This window comes from Vipera berus (genome assembly GCF_964194415.1).
Source record: "Vipera berus genome assembly, chromosome: 1".
NCBI lineage: Eukaryota > Metazoa > Chordata > Lepidosauria > Squamata > Viperidae > Vipera > Vipera berus.
This window is the reverse complement of record NC_138202.1, coordinates 305,490,959-305,508,812: the sequence shown is the minus strand read 5'-3', so window position 1 is coordinate 305,508,812 and position 17,854 is coordinate 305,490,959. Positions and strand designations below refer to the sequence as shown.

The window sequence follows — 17,854 nt, the reverse complement described above, 5'->3', positions numbered from 1 at the left end:
AACTTAAAACCTATTTATTACTTCTTAAGGGTGCATACTGTTTTCCAGCTACTGAAATCAACCTATTTTAGAATTAAAGGTTTTCAGAAGCATTAATATGGATGAAAGAACCTAATCATTATTCAGTCAATTCCATCAGAAACTTGTCTTCTTAACCAATTCTACAGTCTCCTGAAAACCTGAATTGTATGACCTTTGTTTTGAGAATGTGATAGCATATTTGTTAAATTTTTTGAATATAAAACTACTGTGATATTTTCTGCACAATGCAGACATTTTAATCCAAGCTCAAAAATGGTGAACAGTATCCTCCAGCGTCTTAACAGTGAGGGTAAATCTGAAACTAAAGTCATATTGAAAAATGTTACTGTAAACAGAAGCACTACAGCACTACATTTTGTATTTATCTACAATACTACTGACCTAATAATTCCACATTTAATTGATAAAAAAATGTCACTGGTATATGAGTTTAAACTGACCAGGAAAAAAAATGTCATTAAGAAAATGACATGCATGTGAATGAAACACACATTCACACTCATCCCAAGCTAAACTAAAAACAGAATTGTAGAAGCCAAATTTAATGGTATACTTGTAACCAAGCAATATCAATAACAGGCCAGAATGAGTGTGAGTGGTCCCTTGAAGCAAGTCATGTCTTGCATCTCATTTTCTTCAACTAGCAAATGAAAAGACACATATGTAAAAATCGTTAGCCCATGCCATGAAAACTCATACTGAAAACTATACAGCACGGACACATCAGGAGCACAAAACTGTTCTGCTGAATTTCATGCTCTTGATGGTTTAAGATGACTGCATCACCATCTGAATTTGCCAAATCAAATCTGCTTTATTACTGAATAATTTGTGGATTTGGAGATGAAAGACTTACGTCATCCATAAAATCAATCAATGAAGAAGATGATGAAGAAGAAAAGGAATCCTATTTTAATGCATACAGCAGTAAAGAAACAGAAATAGATAGATGAAAATGTCTGTTTTGGGAAAACAACCGTATCACCATACTATTGAGAAATCATATAAAGAAAAACTGGAAATGACTAACAGATTATTTTGTTTAGCATAACTTCTGCATAGATTTGTTAATTAATTATATCCCACAAATAATGAATATTTTTTCACTCACACTAAAAACAGAGCCAGGGGCCATACAATTAGTAGGTAACAAAAATAATCATTATAGGTAGTCCCCGGCTTACAGTCACAACTGGGATTGGAAATCTGGTTGTAAGTCATGGCAGTCATACGACTGGACCCATATTTTTGAGATGTTTTGTGGTGGTCATTAAGTGAATCACTGTAGTCATTAAGTGCACTGCAGTTTTTGCCAGAAACTGGTGACAAAGTCAAGGTGGATGCCAAGTGCCCAAAATGCAGTCATATAATTATGGGGGCTGTGACATTTTATGATGGCTGGAAGACCATCATAACTCTGAATAATCCCCAAATGACCAGTTGTAAATTGAGGATTACCTGTAATGGGAATGTAAAATTTATTGTCATGATTTTGTGATAGCATGTTTTAATATCCAAACAATATCCAAGGAGTAAATTAATTGATAGATAAGCTACGTTTAACTGGAAATACATCAGTGTCAACGTGCTTCTTCAGTGAATTCTTGCTTCTAAGTGCCTTTTCCTTAGGCCTCACCTTCCTACCATTATCATCTTCCTCCCTCTTCAAGGCTACAATCCATCTCTGTTCTAGTTCCATAATATATAACTCTTTCTTTTCTCTACTTCAGAAATATTTAATAACTTTGTTATACTATATCCACGAATGGAACTGTATCCAGAGTTAAATATGGGCGGTTGCTGCTAGGTGCGAAAGAGCACCCCAGGGTGCACAAGGTGTGGTTTGGTGCAAGCAATGCAAGGCTTTAGGTGGCTACTGTCAGGTGTGGGAGACTTATCCAAGCAACTTAAGACCTTCTCTGTCAGCTTCCGTATTGACTTTGCTTGTGGGAAACTACAGAGAAGGTCACAAATGGTGATCAGCTACCATGGAATGTTGTAACTGTCATGAGTGTGAGCCAGTTGCCAAGTGTCCATATCATACTACTTGTTCAGCCTCATTCACTGAAAGAATGGTTGTTAGCTGAGGACTAATTCTAGTTCCAAAAATATTACAGATATTTCATTTTAGGATTATGTTTCAAGACTTTAAAAATGGCAAAAAAGAAAGCTCTTCTGTCTTATATTTGAAATACAGCTTAGGCTGACACATAGAAAATCTGCATTAAAAGCATCATACAAAAACTTTTAATATTTTCTTTTTTACAACTAGCATGGCTATGTCAGAAAATAATATTCCTTATGAATCAAAATAATTCAGGGGGTTTTGCAACATAATAGCTGCAGTTATGATTTCAAAGCAGTAATAACCATTAAATTTCATCCTTTTGTAACATCAAAATGTAAAGAAATAAACCAAATTACTTACTTCAAACTGATCCAGAGCAGACGTAGGTGCATTTAAAAATGCCAAGAAAGAATTCTGTGAATCTTGATGCTTTACACCTAGAAAACAACAGCATGATTTTAATCAACAGAAAATGATTATCCACATACTGATCTACTTGTTGCTGTTCTTGAGTTGTTGCTTTTTGCTAAGATCAGATAGTTCCCAAAAGATGTTATTAAGTTTTTTTCTAGGAGGATTTGGATTCAAGTCCCTATAGAATCAGTTTTGTTAACCCATATATTTCCATCTCTTTAACCTTTTAAGCTAGTAGGATAATTTCATGAGAACCATTTGCTGGGATAGTCCTTTCAGGATTTAAAACAAAATTCGTATTCCCAACAGCTGAGCTTTGCTATTGTTACATATAATCTCCCCAATTTAAACATGAGAAACTGAACTTATAAATTTATGTCACAACTCATTTTATTGTACATCATCCAGAGTCCCTCTTTACCAACTTTACCTACTGTGACACATAAGTAATACATATGATCTAAGGCAATTTTTCCTTTCAGTTTTTACAGTTCCCCAATCTGTTTGGGTGCCATTAGTATGTTCCCTCATACCCAGTTTTCAAAATAGAAACGAAAGAGATTAAAAAACCTTCCTTGCTGCTGAAATAATGAGTGTCTCTATTAAAACTCCAGCAAAAATCCTGCTATTAATCAATATAACCTAGCTGATCTTGTTAGCCTGATCATACTATCAGGGAATCTCTAAACTATCGATTAGATTGAGAGTTAAAACACATCTCTGAAAAAAAAGAAATGGCAAACTACTTTTGCACTGTTACCAAGATAAAAGCATCAGTATTCCCTAAAGCAGGGGTAGGCAACCTCGGCTCTTTTATGAGTCATGGACTTCAACTCCCAGAATTCCTGAGTCAGCATGACTCAGGAATTCTGGGAGTTGAAGTCCATGACTCATAAAAGAGCCGAGGTTGCCTACCCCTGCCCTAAAGCTATCAGGAGTCAACCCTAATTGGGAGACTTTATCTACTGTATTAAAGGAACTTAGAGAGACTGTTGAATTATTATTTTTTTGTTTAAAACTAATGTGATCCTTCATGGAGCAACAGGAACTTAATCACAAAACACTTATTCTGCCCCACTGAGAAAACTTTAAAAAACATGCTTCTAGGCAACCATATATTGATATGATTTTTTTCTGGTTGATACAACTAAAACAGTCAAGTATTTGCACACAATAAATGTGTCCAACAAGATACATATTAGTATTGAGATATCTAAGCGTCATAAACCATCTGGTGTCACCGACATGAGTTCATGGTTACCAATTCTCGGCTGCACAAATCTGGATGACTACTTAATGGCAGCAAGTCCAATTTTGGTGGCTCACATTTGGCAACTTTACACCCAGTATTCAACACAGAAGGTTCAAGGCAAACTTGACATTTCACATTTCTATGTAGAATAAGCATCCTATAGGATTGGTAGGTATAAACCAAATGAAATCACCACAAAGAACAATAAGCATACTTTGAGTGATGCTGAAATATAAAACTGAAAAGGTTTGGGCAGTCAGGCAATTGTTTAATGTGATTTGGGGGGAGGTTGTCTCCTGGTTTTAATTACAAATGTAAGATCCGTAAGTCAAATCAAGTGTAAAACAATAAGAAGGTGGAATTAGGCATCAAAAGGGATGATTTTTCACATTTAAATAAGAGATGGAAAATACTGTTAAAAGGGGTGTTTATTGTAATATATGAGCTGCAGAATGGTTTATGCAGCTAGGGAGAGGACACGAGGCTGGTTCCAGGCGGTTATATCTGCTTCTTTGAGTGAGGGTAACTTCCCCACCGTCTTGAAGGAGGCGGTGGTGAGACCCCTCCTCAAGAAGCCAGCCTTGGACCCAGCTGTGTTGAACAACTTTCGTCCAGTCTCCAACCTTCGCTTTCTTGCGAAGGTTGTTGAGAGTGTGGTGGCGCATCAGCTCCCTCTGGTCCTGGATGAAGCGGATTATCTGGATCCGTACCAATCGGGTTTCAGGCCCGGGTACAGCACGGAGACGGCATTGGTCGCTCTGGTGAATGATCTCTGGAGGGCTCGGGATAGGGGATGTTCCTCTGTCCTAGTCCTATTAGACCTCTCAGCGGCTTTCGATACCATCGACCATGGTATCCTGCTGCGGCGTCTCAGGGGATTGGGAGTGGGAGGCACGGTTCTTCGGTGGTTCTCCTCCTATCTCCTGGAACGTTCGCAGTCGGTGTTGGCAGGGGGACAGAGATCAGCCCCTAGGTCTCTCGTTTGTGGAGTTCCTCAGGGGTCGGTTCTCTCGCCTCTCCTGTTCAACATCTACATGAAACCGCTGGGTGAGATCATTCGTGGTTTTGGAGTTGGGTATCATCAATATGCTGATGATACCCAACTTTTTATTTCGACCCCAAACCACCCCAGTGATGCCCTCGCTGTGATGTCCCGTTGCCTGGAGGCGGTTCGGGTCTGGATGGGGAGGAACAGACTTCAACTCAACCCTGACAAGACTGAGTGGCTGTACATTCCGGCATCCCGGGACATTCAAATTGTTCCATCTCTTTTTATGGGGGGTGAGTCTTTACCCCCCGTGGATAGGGCGCGCAACTTGGGAGTCCTCCTAGATTCGCGGCTTACCTTAGAAGATCATATAGTAGCCGTGACTAGGGGGGCTTTCGCTCAGGTTCGCCTGGTGCGTCAGTTGCGGCCCTATCTAGACCGGGATGCCTTGTGTACGGTCACTCATGCGCTCGTGACCTCTCGTCTTGACTATTGCAATGCTCTCTACATGGGGCTTCCCTTGAAGATCACTCGGAGGCTCCAACTGGTACAGAATGCGGCCGCGAGAGTTGTCTTGGGAGTTTCCCGGTACTCCCATGTTACACCTTTGCTCCGCGAGCTGCATTGGTTACCAGTTGTCTTCCGGGTGAGGTTCAAGGTCTTAGTGATGGTTTTTAAGTCCTTACATGGCATGGGTCCGGAATACCTCGGGGATCACCTGCTGCCGGCGTCAACTCCCCTCCGCCCTGTGCGTTCCCACAGAGAGGGCCTCCTCAGGGTGCCTCCGGTCAGAGAATGCCGGCTGGTGGCCCCCAGGGGGAGGGCCTTCTCTGTGGGCGCCCCGGCTTTGTGGAATCAACTGCCGGTTGAGCTCCGGATGGCACCGGATCTCCGCTCCTTCCGGCGCGGGTTAAAGACCCACTTATTCGAACAAGCTGGCCTGGCCTGATGGGGAGTTAATTTAGGGTTTTAAATATTTGTATATTTTATTGTTTTATTTTGGGCATTAATTTAATTCTATTTTAACTTTTGTATTTTTGTATTTTTATTATATGCCCTGTTCACCGCCCTGAGTCCTTCGGGAGAAGGGCGGTATAAAAATTTAATAAAACGTAAACGTAAACGTAAAACGTAAACTTTCCTACACGTCGGACTTATAAATGTGGAATTCTATGGTTGTCCTAAAATTGTACGTAGAGCTGGCTAAAGATACCTACTTAATAAGAAAGGAATCCTGAATCTGAATGAATGTCAGAAAATTCTTTTGAGTTTTTACATGCATTTTACTATTATTAAATTATTGGAAGTCAGAAATTAATGTTAATCTATTTCTATCTATCTGCCTCCCATCTTCTGGAAGGCCAGGTTCAGGACAAAGAAACGCTGCTTGGATTAAAACGAAGGAGCAAATAGGATACACAAAAGAAAGATTAAAATTCAAGTGCATATGGCTCTGAACTAAAACCCTTTGATATAACACTGCTTGAATGCAAGCGTATAGATCTCTGAAGAAACTACTACTGTAAACAGGGATATGTAAACTGTATTGCAACAAGCCAACAAACCATCAACATCTGTTTTTGTCCAGTAATATTCATAACACAACACAAAAAAGGAAGTAACTGAATCCTATCCTCAATCCTTTGCATTTGGCTCTAAGATCTACTCTTTCACCTTGCCTTATCAGTACTAATATAACATTATGATACTTTCACATCTTCTTCCCTGATGCACTAAGGTACACTTAGCTTCCATTCACGTACTGAAATGTATGGTTTTTATAAACAGATATAGGTTCTATCACATTTAGTGGTCCATTTCCAGGCCTTCTCACATTCTAAGATACTTTTCTATAGTTGCTTTCTTAGCTGTTCCTTCCCAAGAGACAGCAGATGAAGAAAATATGTGTGTGTGTGTGTGTGTGTGTGTGTGTTCTCTTCCTTAGAATAAATAGTAAAATCAACCAGCATTTTGAATTATATTAATCCAATTATCAATATATAACTTCCTGTAAAAGGTTTACTTCAGAGAACTCATAAGTCTTAACTGAGCACATGGATTCTCGCTTACAATGATCAAAAGATCAAAAGACTATACTTTTTATATATGTTCTTTTTGATCCTGGTGTCTGAGTAGTACTTGACAACTGAAGAATAAATTAAGAGTCATCTTCTCTTAAGAAAATAAAATCACAAGGTATTTCATGTTCCTAGTGAGTATATGGTGACTATAAATGCACAAGCAAAAACACGATCTGAAAAAAATGTATTTCAAGTATGCCAAGAGTACATAAGATAAATTTAATTCTGTATTTTTGTAACAGCTGTGTGGGTACATCTTATCATGCCAGGGTCATGATGACACTTCAAGAGTCAGAATCTTCAAAATCCAGATTCTGTCAGCACTCTGTAAGTGGACACTCTGATTTGATAAAATGTACCCACCACCAGCCAGCTTTATTTGGATGTCAGTTCCCGTACCCTTTTCTGACTGAAGTTCTTCTGCCTCTTTTTTCAGTCTGTCTATTTCTGATAACAGCTCGGAGTTCTTCTTTTCAGATTCCTGTAATTTGCTTTACACAAACAAAACAAAAAGAGAGACACCCAGTTAGTAAGGACCATGATATGTGGTTATGTAATTGTTTGCAGTGTCCTTCAATTAGGAAAATCCCACTGAAGTCTGGATTAAAAACATTGATTTCAATAAGTATACTTGAAAAAGAAAATGACTTCTGTTTCACTCCTGATTTTGCACCCAGTGGAACAAGATGATTTTATGATTAGTTTAAAATGATCGCTAATCAATTGTGATTGTGATAGATTGATTGCCATGGTGCAAACCTCCAGTTGCCCAGATGCCCACTCTCTAACTCACCAACTGACCCTTGCAATTTTTTTTTCTTTTGCACTTTTATATGAAATACAAAAACTCACACTTTTATGTTCTAAGGACTTCTTTGAGGCCCCAGAACTATATTTGTAAATTATGAATCTTCTTAATAAAAAAGTACATGGCTGGCAACCTTGCAAAAGCCAAGTGATATCAAAGTCATTATAATGCCAGTGCGGGACACAAGACCAAAAGACAAAACGTGCCTTATGTATTTTTGTTCTGTCAGGACACATATTCAGAAGACTGGGATTTGAACTACTACACTGTGAAGTAAGTTTTTCCTTTTTTTCTAATTGCGGTTTGTACTGGATGCTTACATACCTATTCTTGAACTTACTTTAACATTTTTTAACATACATAAATATAATTCTAATGAATCAAGATTTTAAACTATGATTTTCTAATGATTTACTCTAAGTTGTATACAGAAATTTTTCATCATAAAAGCAGTATTATCAAACAGCATTCTAACATAAAAGAATATTTATTTATTTATTAGCATGATAGAAACTACATAGAACTCTTATCATTACAACTGCTTTCTAATACAACTAATATTTCTTTTGTTTTAAATGGTAGGGGTTCATTAGATTTTGCATTTGATGTTCTACTTTTGTAAGTCGCTGAAATCACTGTTGGATGTCCATATAATAATTTTCTTGTTAAAATTATGAATAAATAAATGGATGAATAAAAGGAAGGAAGGAAGGAAGGAAGGAAGGAAGGAAGGAAGGAAGGAAGGAAGGAAGGAAGGAAGGAAGGAGAAAGATTTTATATTGTTTCTAACCAAGAACAGATAATCTTATAGTAACTACTTCTAAATGGGAATCTTGCATGAAGAATTTCCTAATTCAGTACAAGAGTCTGAAAGACCACAGTTGGAAAGCAATTCTTAAAATTCATCAGGTATTCTAATAGGAATGTCATAGGAATATTGTATGTTAATCTTATTAAGGCTGCAATAGATGACATCTATTTTATTTTCAGTTAAAATCTTTCAACTGTTTTCAGGAAACAATTATCAAATAAACTGCAAATTATGCACAGAAAACTGAGAGTTTTATGGCAGGCCATCAAACTATTATGTTCAGTTTTTGAAAGCAAATACAATGTAGAATTAATCAGGATGACTCTCAACAGAAAATATTACAAGCTGCCTTAAAGTCTTAAAAGGAATCACTAAATCTTACCATTCTGTTGCAATGTTACAAGCTTTAATTTTATTTAACTCTTCCTGAATGGCTTGCTTGGCTCGTATTTCTGCATCAAGGGCTGACTGTAGCTCTAACCTTGCAGACATATCTAGTTTCGCAAAGCGACGCATCTTCCAAGGCATGTCCTACAAAGAAAATGTTTTTAAATATTATTAGCTAATAATGTATCCCAATCATACCTTAATATTTAAAACTTAATATTTAAAACAAAAATTGTAATATCTTTTTTAGATATTGGGGGTGGATCCAGAGCTGCCCTTTTTTTGATATGATACTTATTGTTTATGTAATGGACCAAAATCCAGTGGAAGGAACGGGAGGTAGAAGGTGAAGTTTGTTTGCTTTGCTTTTTGACCGTTTCTCCTCTGTGACTCTGGAGGAACATTGAGCTTTTGGGAGGGTGTAAAGGGAAAGGAAGAATCAGCCAACAATCTCCCACGCCACTTTAATCAGTGAAAGCATTACCTTTTTTAATCTACTTTTTTAAAAGTATGGTTTCACTGGCAAAATACATAGGTTATTATATAGTCTCCCTATTGGGGAGATGGGCAGCATGTAAATTTTAATAAATAAAGAGTAAATATTAAACCTTTTTGCTAAAGACTACATTAAGCATTAAAAGACATTTACAGAGAGGAAAAATGTCATTTTCTGAGAAAAATATTATTTTGTCATCCTCTCACACAATTTTAAAAATAATTATTTATTTAATTATTACTCTCTAGTGCAGGGGTAGGCAACCTCGGCTCTTTTATGACTCATGGACTTCAACTCCCAGAATTCCCGAGTCAGCTATGCTCGGAATTCTGGGAGTTGAAGTCCATGAGTCATAAAAGAGCCGAGGTTGCCTACCCCTACTCTAGTGGATTTTTTTTTACAAAAATCCAGAGAGAGCTAAGGGCATATTACAGTTTCATGAATTTAAAAAAAAAAAGAACAGAGGAGGAAACCTAACAGCACTGTAATGGTAATTTACATAGGTTTTTTTCCATGCTGTTTTCCAGGTACAGTTCCTATGAAGTTTACAAATAAAAGCTTTGGATAGGGATACAATTTTAATAGCAACAACAACAACAGAAATAGTGGCATAAGCAAGATAAGAGTTCTCCTATGGGTGTGGTTAATTTTTCAAAAATGGGAGAAATCACATGAAATTCCTATGTTAACGAACAAACTGAACTATACTTTACAAATATTTTCATGCTATACCTTGCCATAAATTATAATGATATCGGTATTCAGTGGTGTTTCTGAATTAGAAAACTACATAGTGAATAAGAAGTTAAGTGCCTGGATATATAATCTACTGGTTCTAAACTGGTACAACAGTTGATACAGCTTACAGTAAGCATTTATTTGATGGCATGGAAAATTATTAGAACCAGTATCATGTAGAAAATCCAAAGCTTACTGTTGCCCTTGCACCCAAGCTGGAGCTCTTCAACGCTTCTAGTTCTTCAGTCATTTTGGAAGCTAAGGCTTGAAGATAACCTCGGGCATCTTTTTCATCACTCACCCTGAACAAACAATGAACAGATTAAAAACTTTAGAAAAGCTAAGGGCTGTATTTGGACATAATTAAATTAGAAAGTAAAAGTAAAGAAGTGGAGGAAAGCAGCAGTGAAATTTTAACACAATTAAACATGTTTATGAAATTATTCCGTTAGCTGAATCTCAAGGTGTGACTATTATGAAATTACTTTGGGAACAGAAAAATAACAGTTTCCTCAAGAAATCAATGCCTGTTCACAACATACCAGCGATACGGTTTGAAATTCTCTTCTACCAGGATGGTTTTTCAATTGTCCAATCTAGATTACACTCTTGGGATTTCTTAGTCTCCCATACAAGTGATAGCTAGATCCAGCTCTAGTTAGCTTTTTAGGATCAGCCACTGTACTGCCCTTCAACGTTTCGTGATTTCTTCTGATGAACAGGAATTGAAGGGTGTAATGATCTGTGCAGTTCTTATATCAATAGGAATGAGTCAGAACCGAAAGGAAATGCTTTTTAAAAGTGCGAAGCCAGATTTTTCCATTTTTCCCGTTTAGACTACTGCAACGCTCTCTACATGGGGCTGCCCTTGAGGACCACTCGGAGGCTTCAGCTGGTGCAAAATGCGGCCGCGCGAGTTGTGATGGGGGTCTCCCGATACTCCCATGTAACACCTCTACTCCGCAAGCTGCATTGGCTTCCGGTTCCCCTCTGGGTGAGATTCAAGGTGCTGGTAATGACCTATAAAGCCCTACATGGCTTGGGTCCGGGATATCTGAGGGAACACCTGCTGCCGGCATCAAGTTCCCTTCGTCCAGTGCGCTCCCACAGGGAGGGTCTTCTCAGGGTGCCACCGGTAAGAGATTGCCGGTGGATGACACCCAGGGATAGGGCCTTCTCAGTGGGGGCGCCTGCCCTTTGGAATCAGCTGCCAGTGGAGCTGAGGACTGCCCCCGACCTCCGTTCATTCCGCCGGGACCTGAAGACCTGGCTCTTCGAGCTCTCTGGCCTAGGCTGAGGATTAATCTTATTTTAACTGGGGTTTTATTTATACAGGGACAAATGTAATTTTTTTAAACTTGTTTTTAACTTTTGTATCTGGTTTTTAATTACCCTGTAAACCGCCCTGAGTCCTTCGGGAAAGGGCGGTATATAAATGTAATAAAATAAATAAATAAATAAAATAAATGTTACTAATTTTTAATCAGATGAGAGCATTCTATTTATTTTATCTGATTATAAGAGGAATATTTTTCCCATGCTGCTTTTTCTAAGGAAAACATCAGCTTTATAGTTTCTGCAGCTTGTTGAAAGGCAACAGTCAAATAAAAGAACCTGAGTTCAGGGCAGGACTGTATGGCAAACAAACATCTTAGAAAAGCTGCTCCCTAGTTCACACAAAGATAAATGATTTAAACATTAAAATAAGATAGAGAATTTGGCCAACCTCTAAGGAACACCACGCTGGTGTGCCTAAGAATTTGACTTCTCCCTCAACAAAACTAATCAGGAAGACAGGGAATCATGGCAAAAAATGCCCATGGCTCCCAATCCTACAGACATTTGTGGTTTTGTTTAAGAAGTTGATAGTGTAATTTTAGGGCCTAGTTTGATCTGGTTTCTTTTGAATTGGATTTGTGTGGTTTGATTAAGTTTGATTTCCATGTATAAATGAGTGGCTATATAAATTTACTTATTTATTTAATTTATATGCCACCTATCTCACTATCATGAGACTCTGGGCAGCTAAATTTGCTAAACAAATTAAAAAATATGCTTGAAAGTATTGAATACTGTTGAGAGATCTAAGTTAAAGACCAGCTGATCAAAAGGCAATTGGGATGAACAATGGCTTATTAAGTGGGAGAAAAACTGCCTTCTGCCAGGCTAGAAGTAACACCCTCTCCTTAATAGCTGTTTACCACCTCCCATATTTCTGGTCACACATATCCCTCAGAAACAATTTACTAGTGACTAGATTCATTTAACAGAGGACTTTTTGAGAAGCAGGTTTAAATGAATCCTAACTGGTCCCACAAGAGTTTACTGCTGTCAATTGAGCATTGCACCCTGCCCAACAAGATGCAGTTCAATGGTGAAAAAGTAAGGTCCTGCATTTAGGCAAGAAAAACCACATGCACCGGTAGAGGATAGGCAGTACTTGGCTCATCAGTACTAGCTATGAGACGGATATAGGTGTCCTGGCAGACCATTACTTGAGTCAGCAAGGAATGCATTCAAAAGAGGGATAGCATCACATAGGAAGTGATGATCTACACCACACTGGTAAGACCATATTTGGAATACTGAGTCCAGTTCTGTCAATATAATACAAAAAGATGCTGAGGTCCTAGAAAGAGTGCAGAGAAGAGCAACACAGATGATAAGAAATCTGGAGGCTAAATCCTATGAAGATCAGCTAAAGGAACTAGGAATGTTTAGCTTAAGAAAAAGAAAACTGAGTGGAGACAGTCTTCCAACACTTCTGCCTTCAAGAGAGGAGAGTGTCAATTTGTTTACCATAGCATCTGAGGCTTGTCAGAGGGAAATCCAACCTGGAAATAAGGAGAAATTTCCTGAAGTAAGAACTATTAAGCAATGGAAACTTGCCTCCCAGAGTTGTGGTTGCTCCATTGCTGAAGTTTTTCAAGAAAAGATTGAAAACTATTTGTCTGATGCCTTGGGCACAGGGTTGGACTAGAAGACCTCCAACGTCCCTTCCAGTCCTATGGTTCTATGGCTTGCCCATTCAGTATTAATTTTGTGTAAAAGGGATCATTTTCATCTTTAAAGTATCTGACAAAGTGGCACAAAGTCTGAAGACGAATATTGTGCCTCTGCAGTATTTTATCACAGAAGGAATGGGTCAACATAATCCTGCTGCAGGCATTCTGCAAGTGCAGTAAGTGCAGAAAAGGATTGCTACTATGTGGTTTTTACTGCCACAATATACACCTGAACTTGGTCTAGTAAACCAAGAAGCAAACCTGGTTTGGCATTCTGTCAGAAGCCACTGGGTGGCAATCCTATCAAGCAGCTAATTTGGTATTCTAAATCTTAACTACTTTCTCCACAGAATTGCCAAGCAGCCTGTTGGGAAACTCTCCAAACACCTGTTGGAAACCAATGAAATCCATAAAGTAGCTACAGCAGACCACTGTAGTGGACGTGCCCCTATTATGGAGCTAAGGAGTGCCTGTAAGATTCATAATAATCAGATAGAGATCTTGCCAGGGACTGATGTTAATGTCTTACACCCTCAAATTACACATCAATTACCCCAAAACAAAAAATAGATCCAGTGTGTGACCCTCAATGTAGGTCGATTCCAGGATGACTTGCAACCGCCAAATAAACATGACAGCATGATTTAGAACTGGAATTAGCCTAACTTGCAATATGGTAATTTCATACAGAATCTGATCATCAATAAAATTCCAAATGGAGTTCTGGAAGTGGATGTCTAGAATCACAGCCAAGATAATCAATACATTCCCTTGAATAGATGTAACTGCATCATCTTACATATGTATATCTTTATCCTTAATCACAGACACATTTTCCATACATAAATGCATTGTTCATTCTTCAGTTCAATTCTGAAACAGACTTTGTCAGATGCATAATTGTGATTTTAGTTCATATTGTAACTAAATCAATTGTTCAGAATTATTGCATGATGGCCAATTAACTCTCATCTTTATGCAAGATATGCACATATTTAATAACTGTTGGTAAAGGAATCACAACTTTTTAAAATTGTGATCAAATTGTGAAATAACATAATTGTTTTATGTGAAGCCCTTTCGATTCAGGAATCTTGGCTCAGTATAACCACTGGATTGCTTCTACCATTTTTCAATAGCTGATCTCATTATTTATAAAGAGAGATAAATTCAAAAATATATGTAAATATATGACATGATTTTTGACATTTGGAGGAAAATGTGCATCTTTATAATGATAGCTTTTCACTATTATTTTATAACAGAATTGCATTAATTTGATTCTAACTATAGCATAAGGCAAAATCTGCTATGACTTTACAGTGACATATATTTTGAATATTTCTTGAGTTATTTTATTTTATTTATTTATTTATTTATTTTAATTCCATTTATATCCCGCCCTTCTCCGAAGACTCAGGGCGGCTTACAAGCTTAGCAGTTTTATGACTACTGTATTGGGATAAAAGATAAAAAAAAATAATAATGAAAAAGTCAAAGCAACACTAGAGTTGTGATCATACTGAAGTTACCAAATTGGAGAGAAATAATTATAACAATAACAACAATTGACAATTTGGGTCCATGGAATGTTTGCTCTGCAGGAATCAGAGCAAATAATAAAGGAACAAGGAATAAAATGAGATTTTGTTTCAACATTTTGTTTTGGAAGAGACAAAAAATATTACAAATTAAATATGCAAATGTTCTTAGTAGCAGAGCAGACCATGTGTCCCCCCGTTTCTGTGTATTTGCAATAGTAAAATATATTAAAAAGTGGAGAGGGATCAGAATAGCTTATATATTATGAAGGTTGAACGTAGTAGAAAAATAAGATTGTTCACACTGACGTGAACTCTGAATGAAGATTATATAAGTAAATTTAAGGTTTAAGAATAAGGCAGTATCCCCAGAGAAAATTAAATCTTCATTGTTTATCTGAAGTGTCCAAGGGTATTATATCATATGCAGGAATGCTATTAAATGCAGATAACTAGTAAATGCATTTTTCCCCTCCAGTCCAAAGCAATGTTTGTATTAAACCCAGAACAATAGCAGCAACTAATATAAATTGGCATATAAAAAGAAGAAGAATGAAAAATGGTTAGGGCGTGCAGTTGTCCTTTTAGGGAAATATGTGATGAAGGCAATATTGCTATTTCCTTCTGTTATTAGTAAAAGAAAGGAACAATCAGTTCCCTGGTTTCAAGATACCAATGCCTCTCCTCTCCCTCTTCACATTCTTATGAGCCTGCTGCTAACATTCTCTGCTGCATAGTTAATGGCTGGTTAGTTAGCTGGGGAAGAATTAATGTTGGGACTCTCTGAGAGCCTTAAGCTGAGTGAGGGTGTGAATCTATTGAATAGTTGGGTCTCCAGTGATCAAAGAAAAATCCGCACGTGAGAAATGGAACATTCCAAACTCCAAGTCTGTCTCCTCCATTCTGGAATGTCTGTTGTTTTGAGGAAACAATTTTATGTTCTGAAATGCCATTTATCCTAAATAGTTTTAAAACTATCCCAAATAGTTTTTAATAATCAAGGTGTATCTATTATATTTCAATTTTCTTTTTTAGACAGCAGATGTATCTTCATCAATAATATTATGTTTCCAATGAATGAATGAGGGACTTAGTAAAATATAGTTGTCAATGTTATATATCAATGTTATAGTTTTTTCTTGTAGCCAAAGTTATAGCAGGAGTTGAAAAAAAATATTTCAAATTATGTAGCTTTGATTTTTTTTTAATTTTTTGCTTATGTCAGACTGTAAAGATAAACATGGATCGAGAGACAGAGAGAGAAAACTATTTCTATATAAGGACAGCAAAATTACATTTCAAATAAAAATGCAGATGAGCTAAATATTTCTCTAAAAGACCTCTGTTTGTCTATTTTTAATAAAAAATAAATTACACAGCTGCTATGAAAGCAAGCAAGATGAATAGTAAATATGTTAATCTGATAGAAGATGTTATCATTAATCAATGTTAAATGACTTGTGGAAAAGTTTGTTAAAATTAGACCTAAATATAAAACATTGGGATAACAGATTACAGCAAAAGTATTTTTCCATTAACAATTCTGAATTTATCCCTGTTTTTCACTCTTAGTCTTGTCACTCAGAGAGATGTCTATTTGATATAAACATTTTTACTGGAAAGTCAGTTTGCATTCTATGCTAATAGTTTCAGTTTGAGGAAAGTGCCAAGTGACTGTACCATGTTTCATCCACTTAAAATATTTTAGTATTAGGAACAATAACAGCTCAAGGTTTTTAATAACTCCTTTGTTCTATTATATATTCATGCATGAAACTGCTACAGCTAATGACATATAAGCAAGCGAGATTAATTCTCTTAGGTATGGCTTATGACTTCTTGAAAGGTCAAGAACCTTTGTCTGACATGATTTATACTCCTCTAAGAGGAGTTGGGATTATCAGAAGACTCAAAACAGATAACGAAGCTGCAAAATTATTTTTTGTTATGCAAAAATAATGTACCTTAGCGCGTGAGTCACAAACAGAAAAATGTCCTTACCACTGGATGATCTCAGTAATCTGGGCTTCCCAGTGTGCTACAGATTCTTTTTTGTCAGCAAGATCTCTCATCTCTTCTTCAAGTTGTCGGTTACTCATACTTAGTCTTTCATACATTGTTGTAAGCTAAATATATTTTTTAAAAAATATTATGGTGACAATTATGATGCTGCAATAGTGATCTCAAAGTGCTTTCTACTGAGCTTATCATGCATTTAAAAAATCTAAATGGGGCACTAATTACACTCACAAATGTATTGCCCAAGAGTTTCTTACGTTATATATATCTATGAGTATTTTCTTATTTTTCTGCGAAAAAAAGTTGTAACTTCTGAAATTCTCCAAAGTGTCATTACTGATATACTGCCTCTAAAAATAACACTGTAACATTAAAAACATTTAGGCAAATGCTGAATATCTTTTTATTTACTTCAGCAAGAATAGGCTTCAACTCATCCAATAAGAATAGAATAGAATAAAGCTGGAAGGGACCTTGGAGGTCTTCTAGTCCAGCCCCATCAAGCAGGAGGACAGGTGATTGTCCAGTCTCTTTTTAAAAACTTCCAGCGATGGAGCGCCCACGATTTCTGGGAGTAAACTGTTCCACTGGTTGATTGTACTAAGACTAAGACTAAGACTAAGACTAAGACTAAGACTAAGACTAAGACTAAGACTAAGACTAATTGGTTTGGAATTTTAGGGCTATCTGGAACTGGTAACTTTTCATCTTTAATTTTGGATAAGTAGGCAAAACTAGTATACCACTTGAGCATTCTTCTGGATTCATGGCTCCTATTTGAGGAGCAGACGGCAGCTGTGGGTAGGAGGGCATTTGTAAAATTTTGTGCTGTGCACCATTTGTGACCTTTCCTGGAAAAAGAGGCACTGCATACTGTAACTCAAGTTTTGGTTCCTCTTAAGTTGATTACTGAAATGTGTTCTACATGCTGCTGTCCTTGAAGAACATGTGGAAATTGCAAAAGGTTCAGAATGTGGTGGTTCATCCTACTACATTACTCCTTTGCTTCACTGACCTCTTCTGGATTGAATTTAAGGTGTTGGTTGTTATTTATAAAGCCTTTTCTCCAACTGACTCTACTAATCTCATCAAGTCTGGCAGGAGGTCCCATTGAGTAGAAAATGTCATCTAGTGGGATCCAGAAAGTATGCTTTTTTATCACAGCGCCTGTCCCTTGAAATACCATACCATCCAAGATTAGGTC

The 17,854-nt window shown here is 37.1% G+C and overlaps 1 protein-coding gene across 4 annotated transcripts in view; it reads right to left on the bottom strand.

Moving 5' to 3' along the window:
* The window catches only part of CDC42BPA (CDC42 binding protein kinase alpha), a 153,821-nt gene that overhangs the window by 46,091 nt on the left and 89,876 nt on the right, over positions 1–17,854 (bottom strand). For all 4 annotated transcript variants that reach the window (XM_081335744.1, XM_081335741.1, XM_081335743.1 and 1 more), the window contains exons 17-21: positions 16,633–16,757; positions 10,282–10,387; positions 8,847–8,995; positions 7,245–7,336; positions 2,471–2,547 (exon numbers count right to left, since the gene is read on the bottom strand). In XM_081335744.1, the coding sequence (XP_081191870.1) occupies positions 2,471–2,547; positions 7,245–7,336; positions 8,847–8,995; positions 10,282–10,387; positions 16,633–16,757 (549 nt within the window). The remainder of the gene's footprint in view (positions 1–2,470; positions 2,548–7,244; positions 7,337–8,846; positions 8,996–10,281; positions 10,388–16,632; positions 16,758–17,854) is intronic.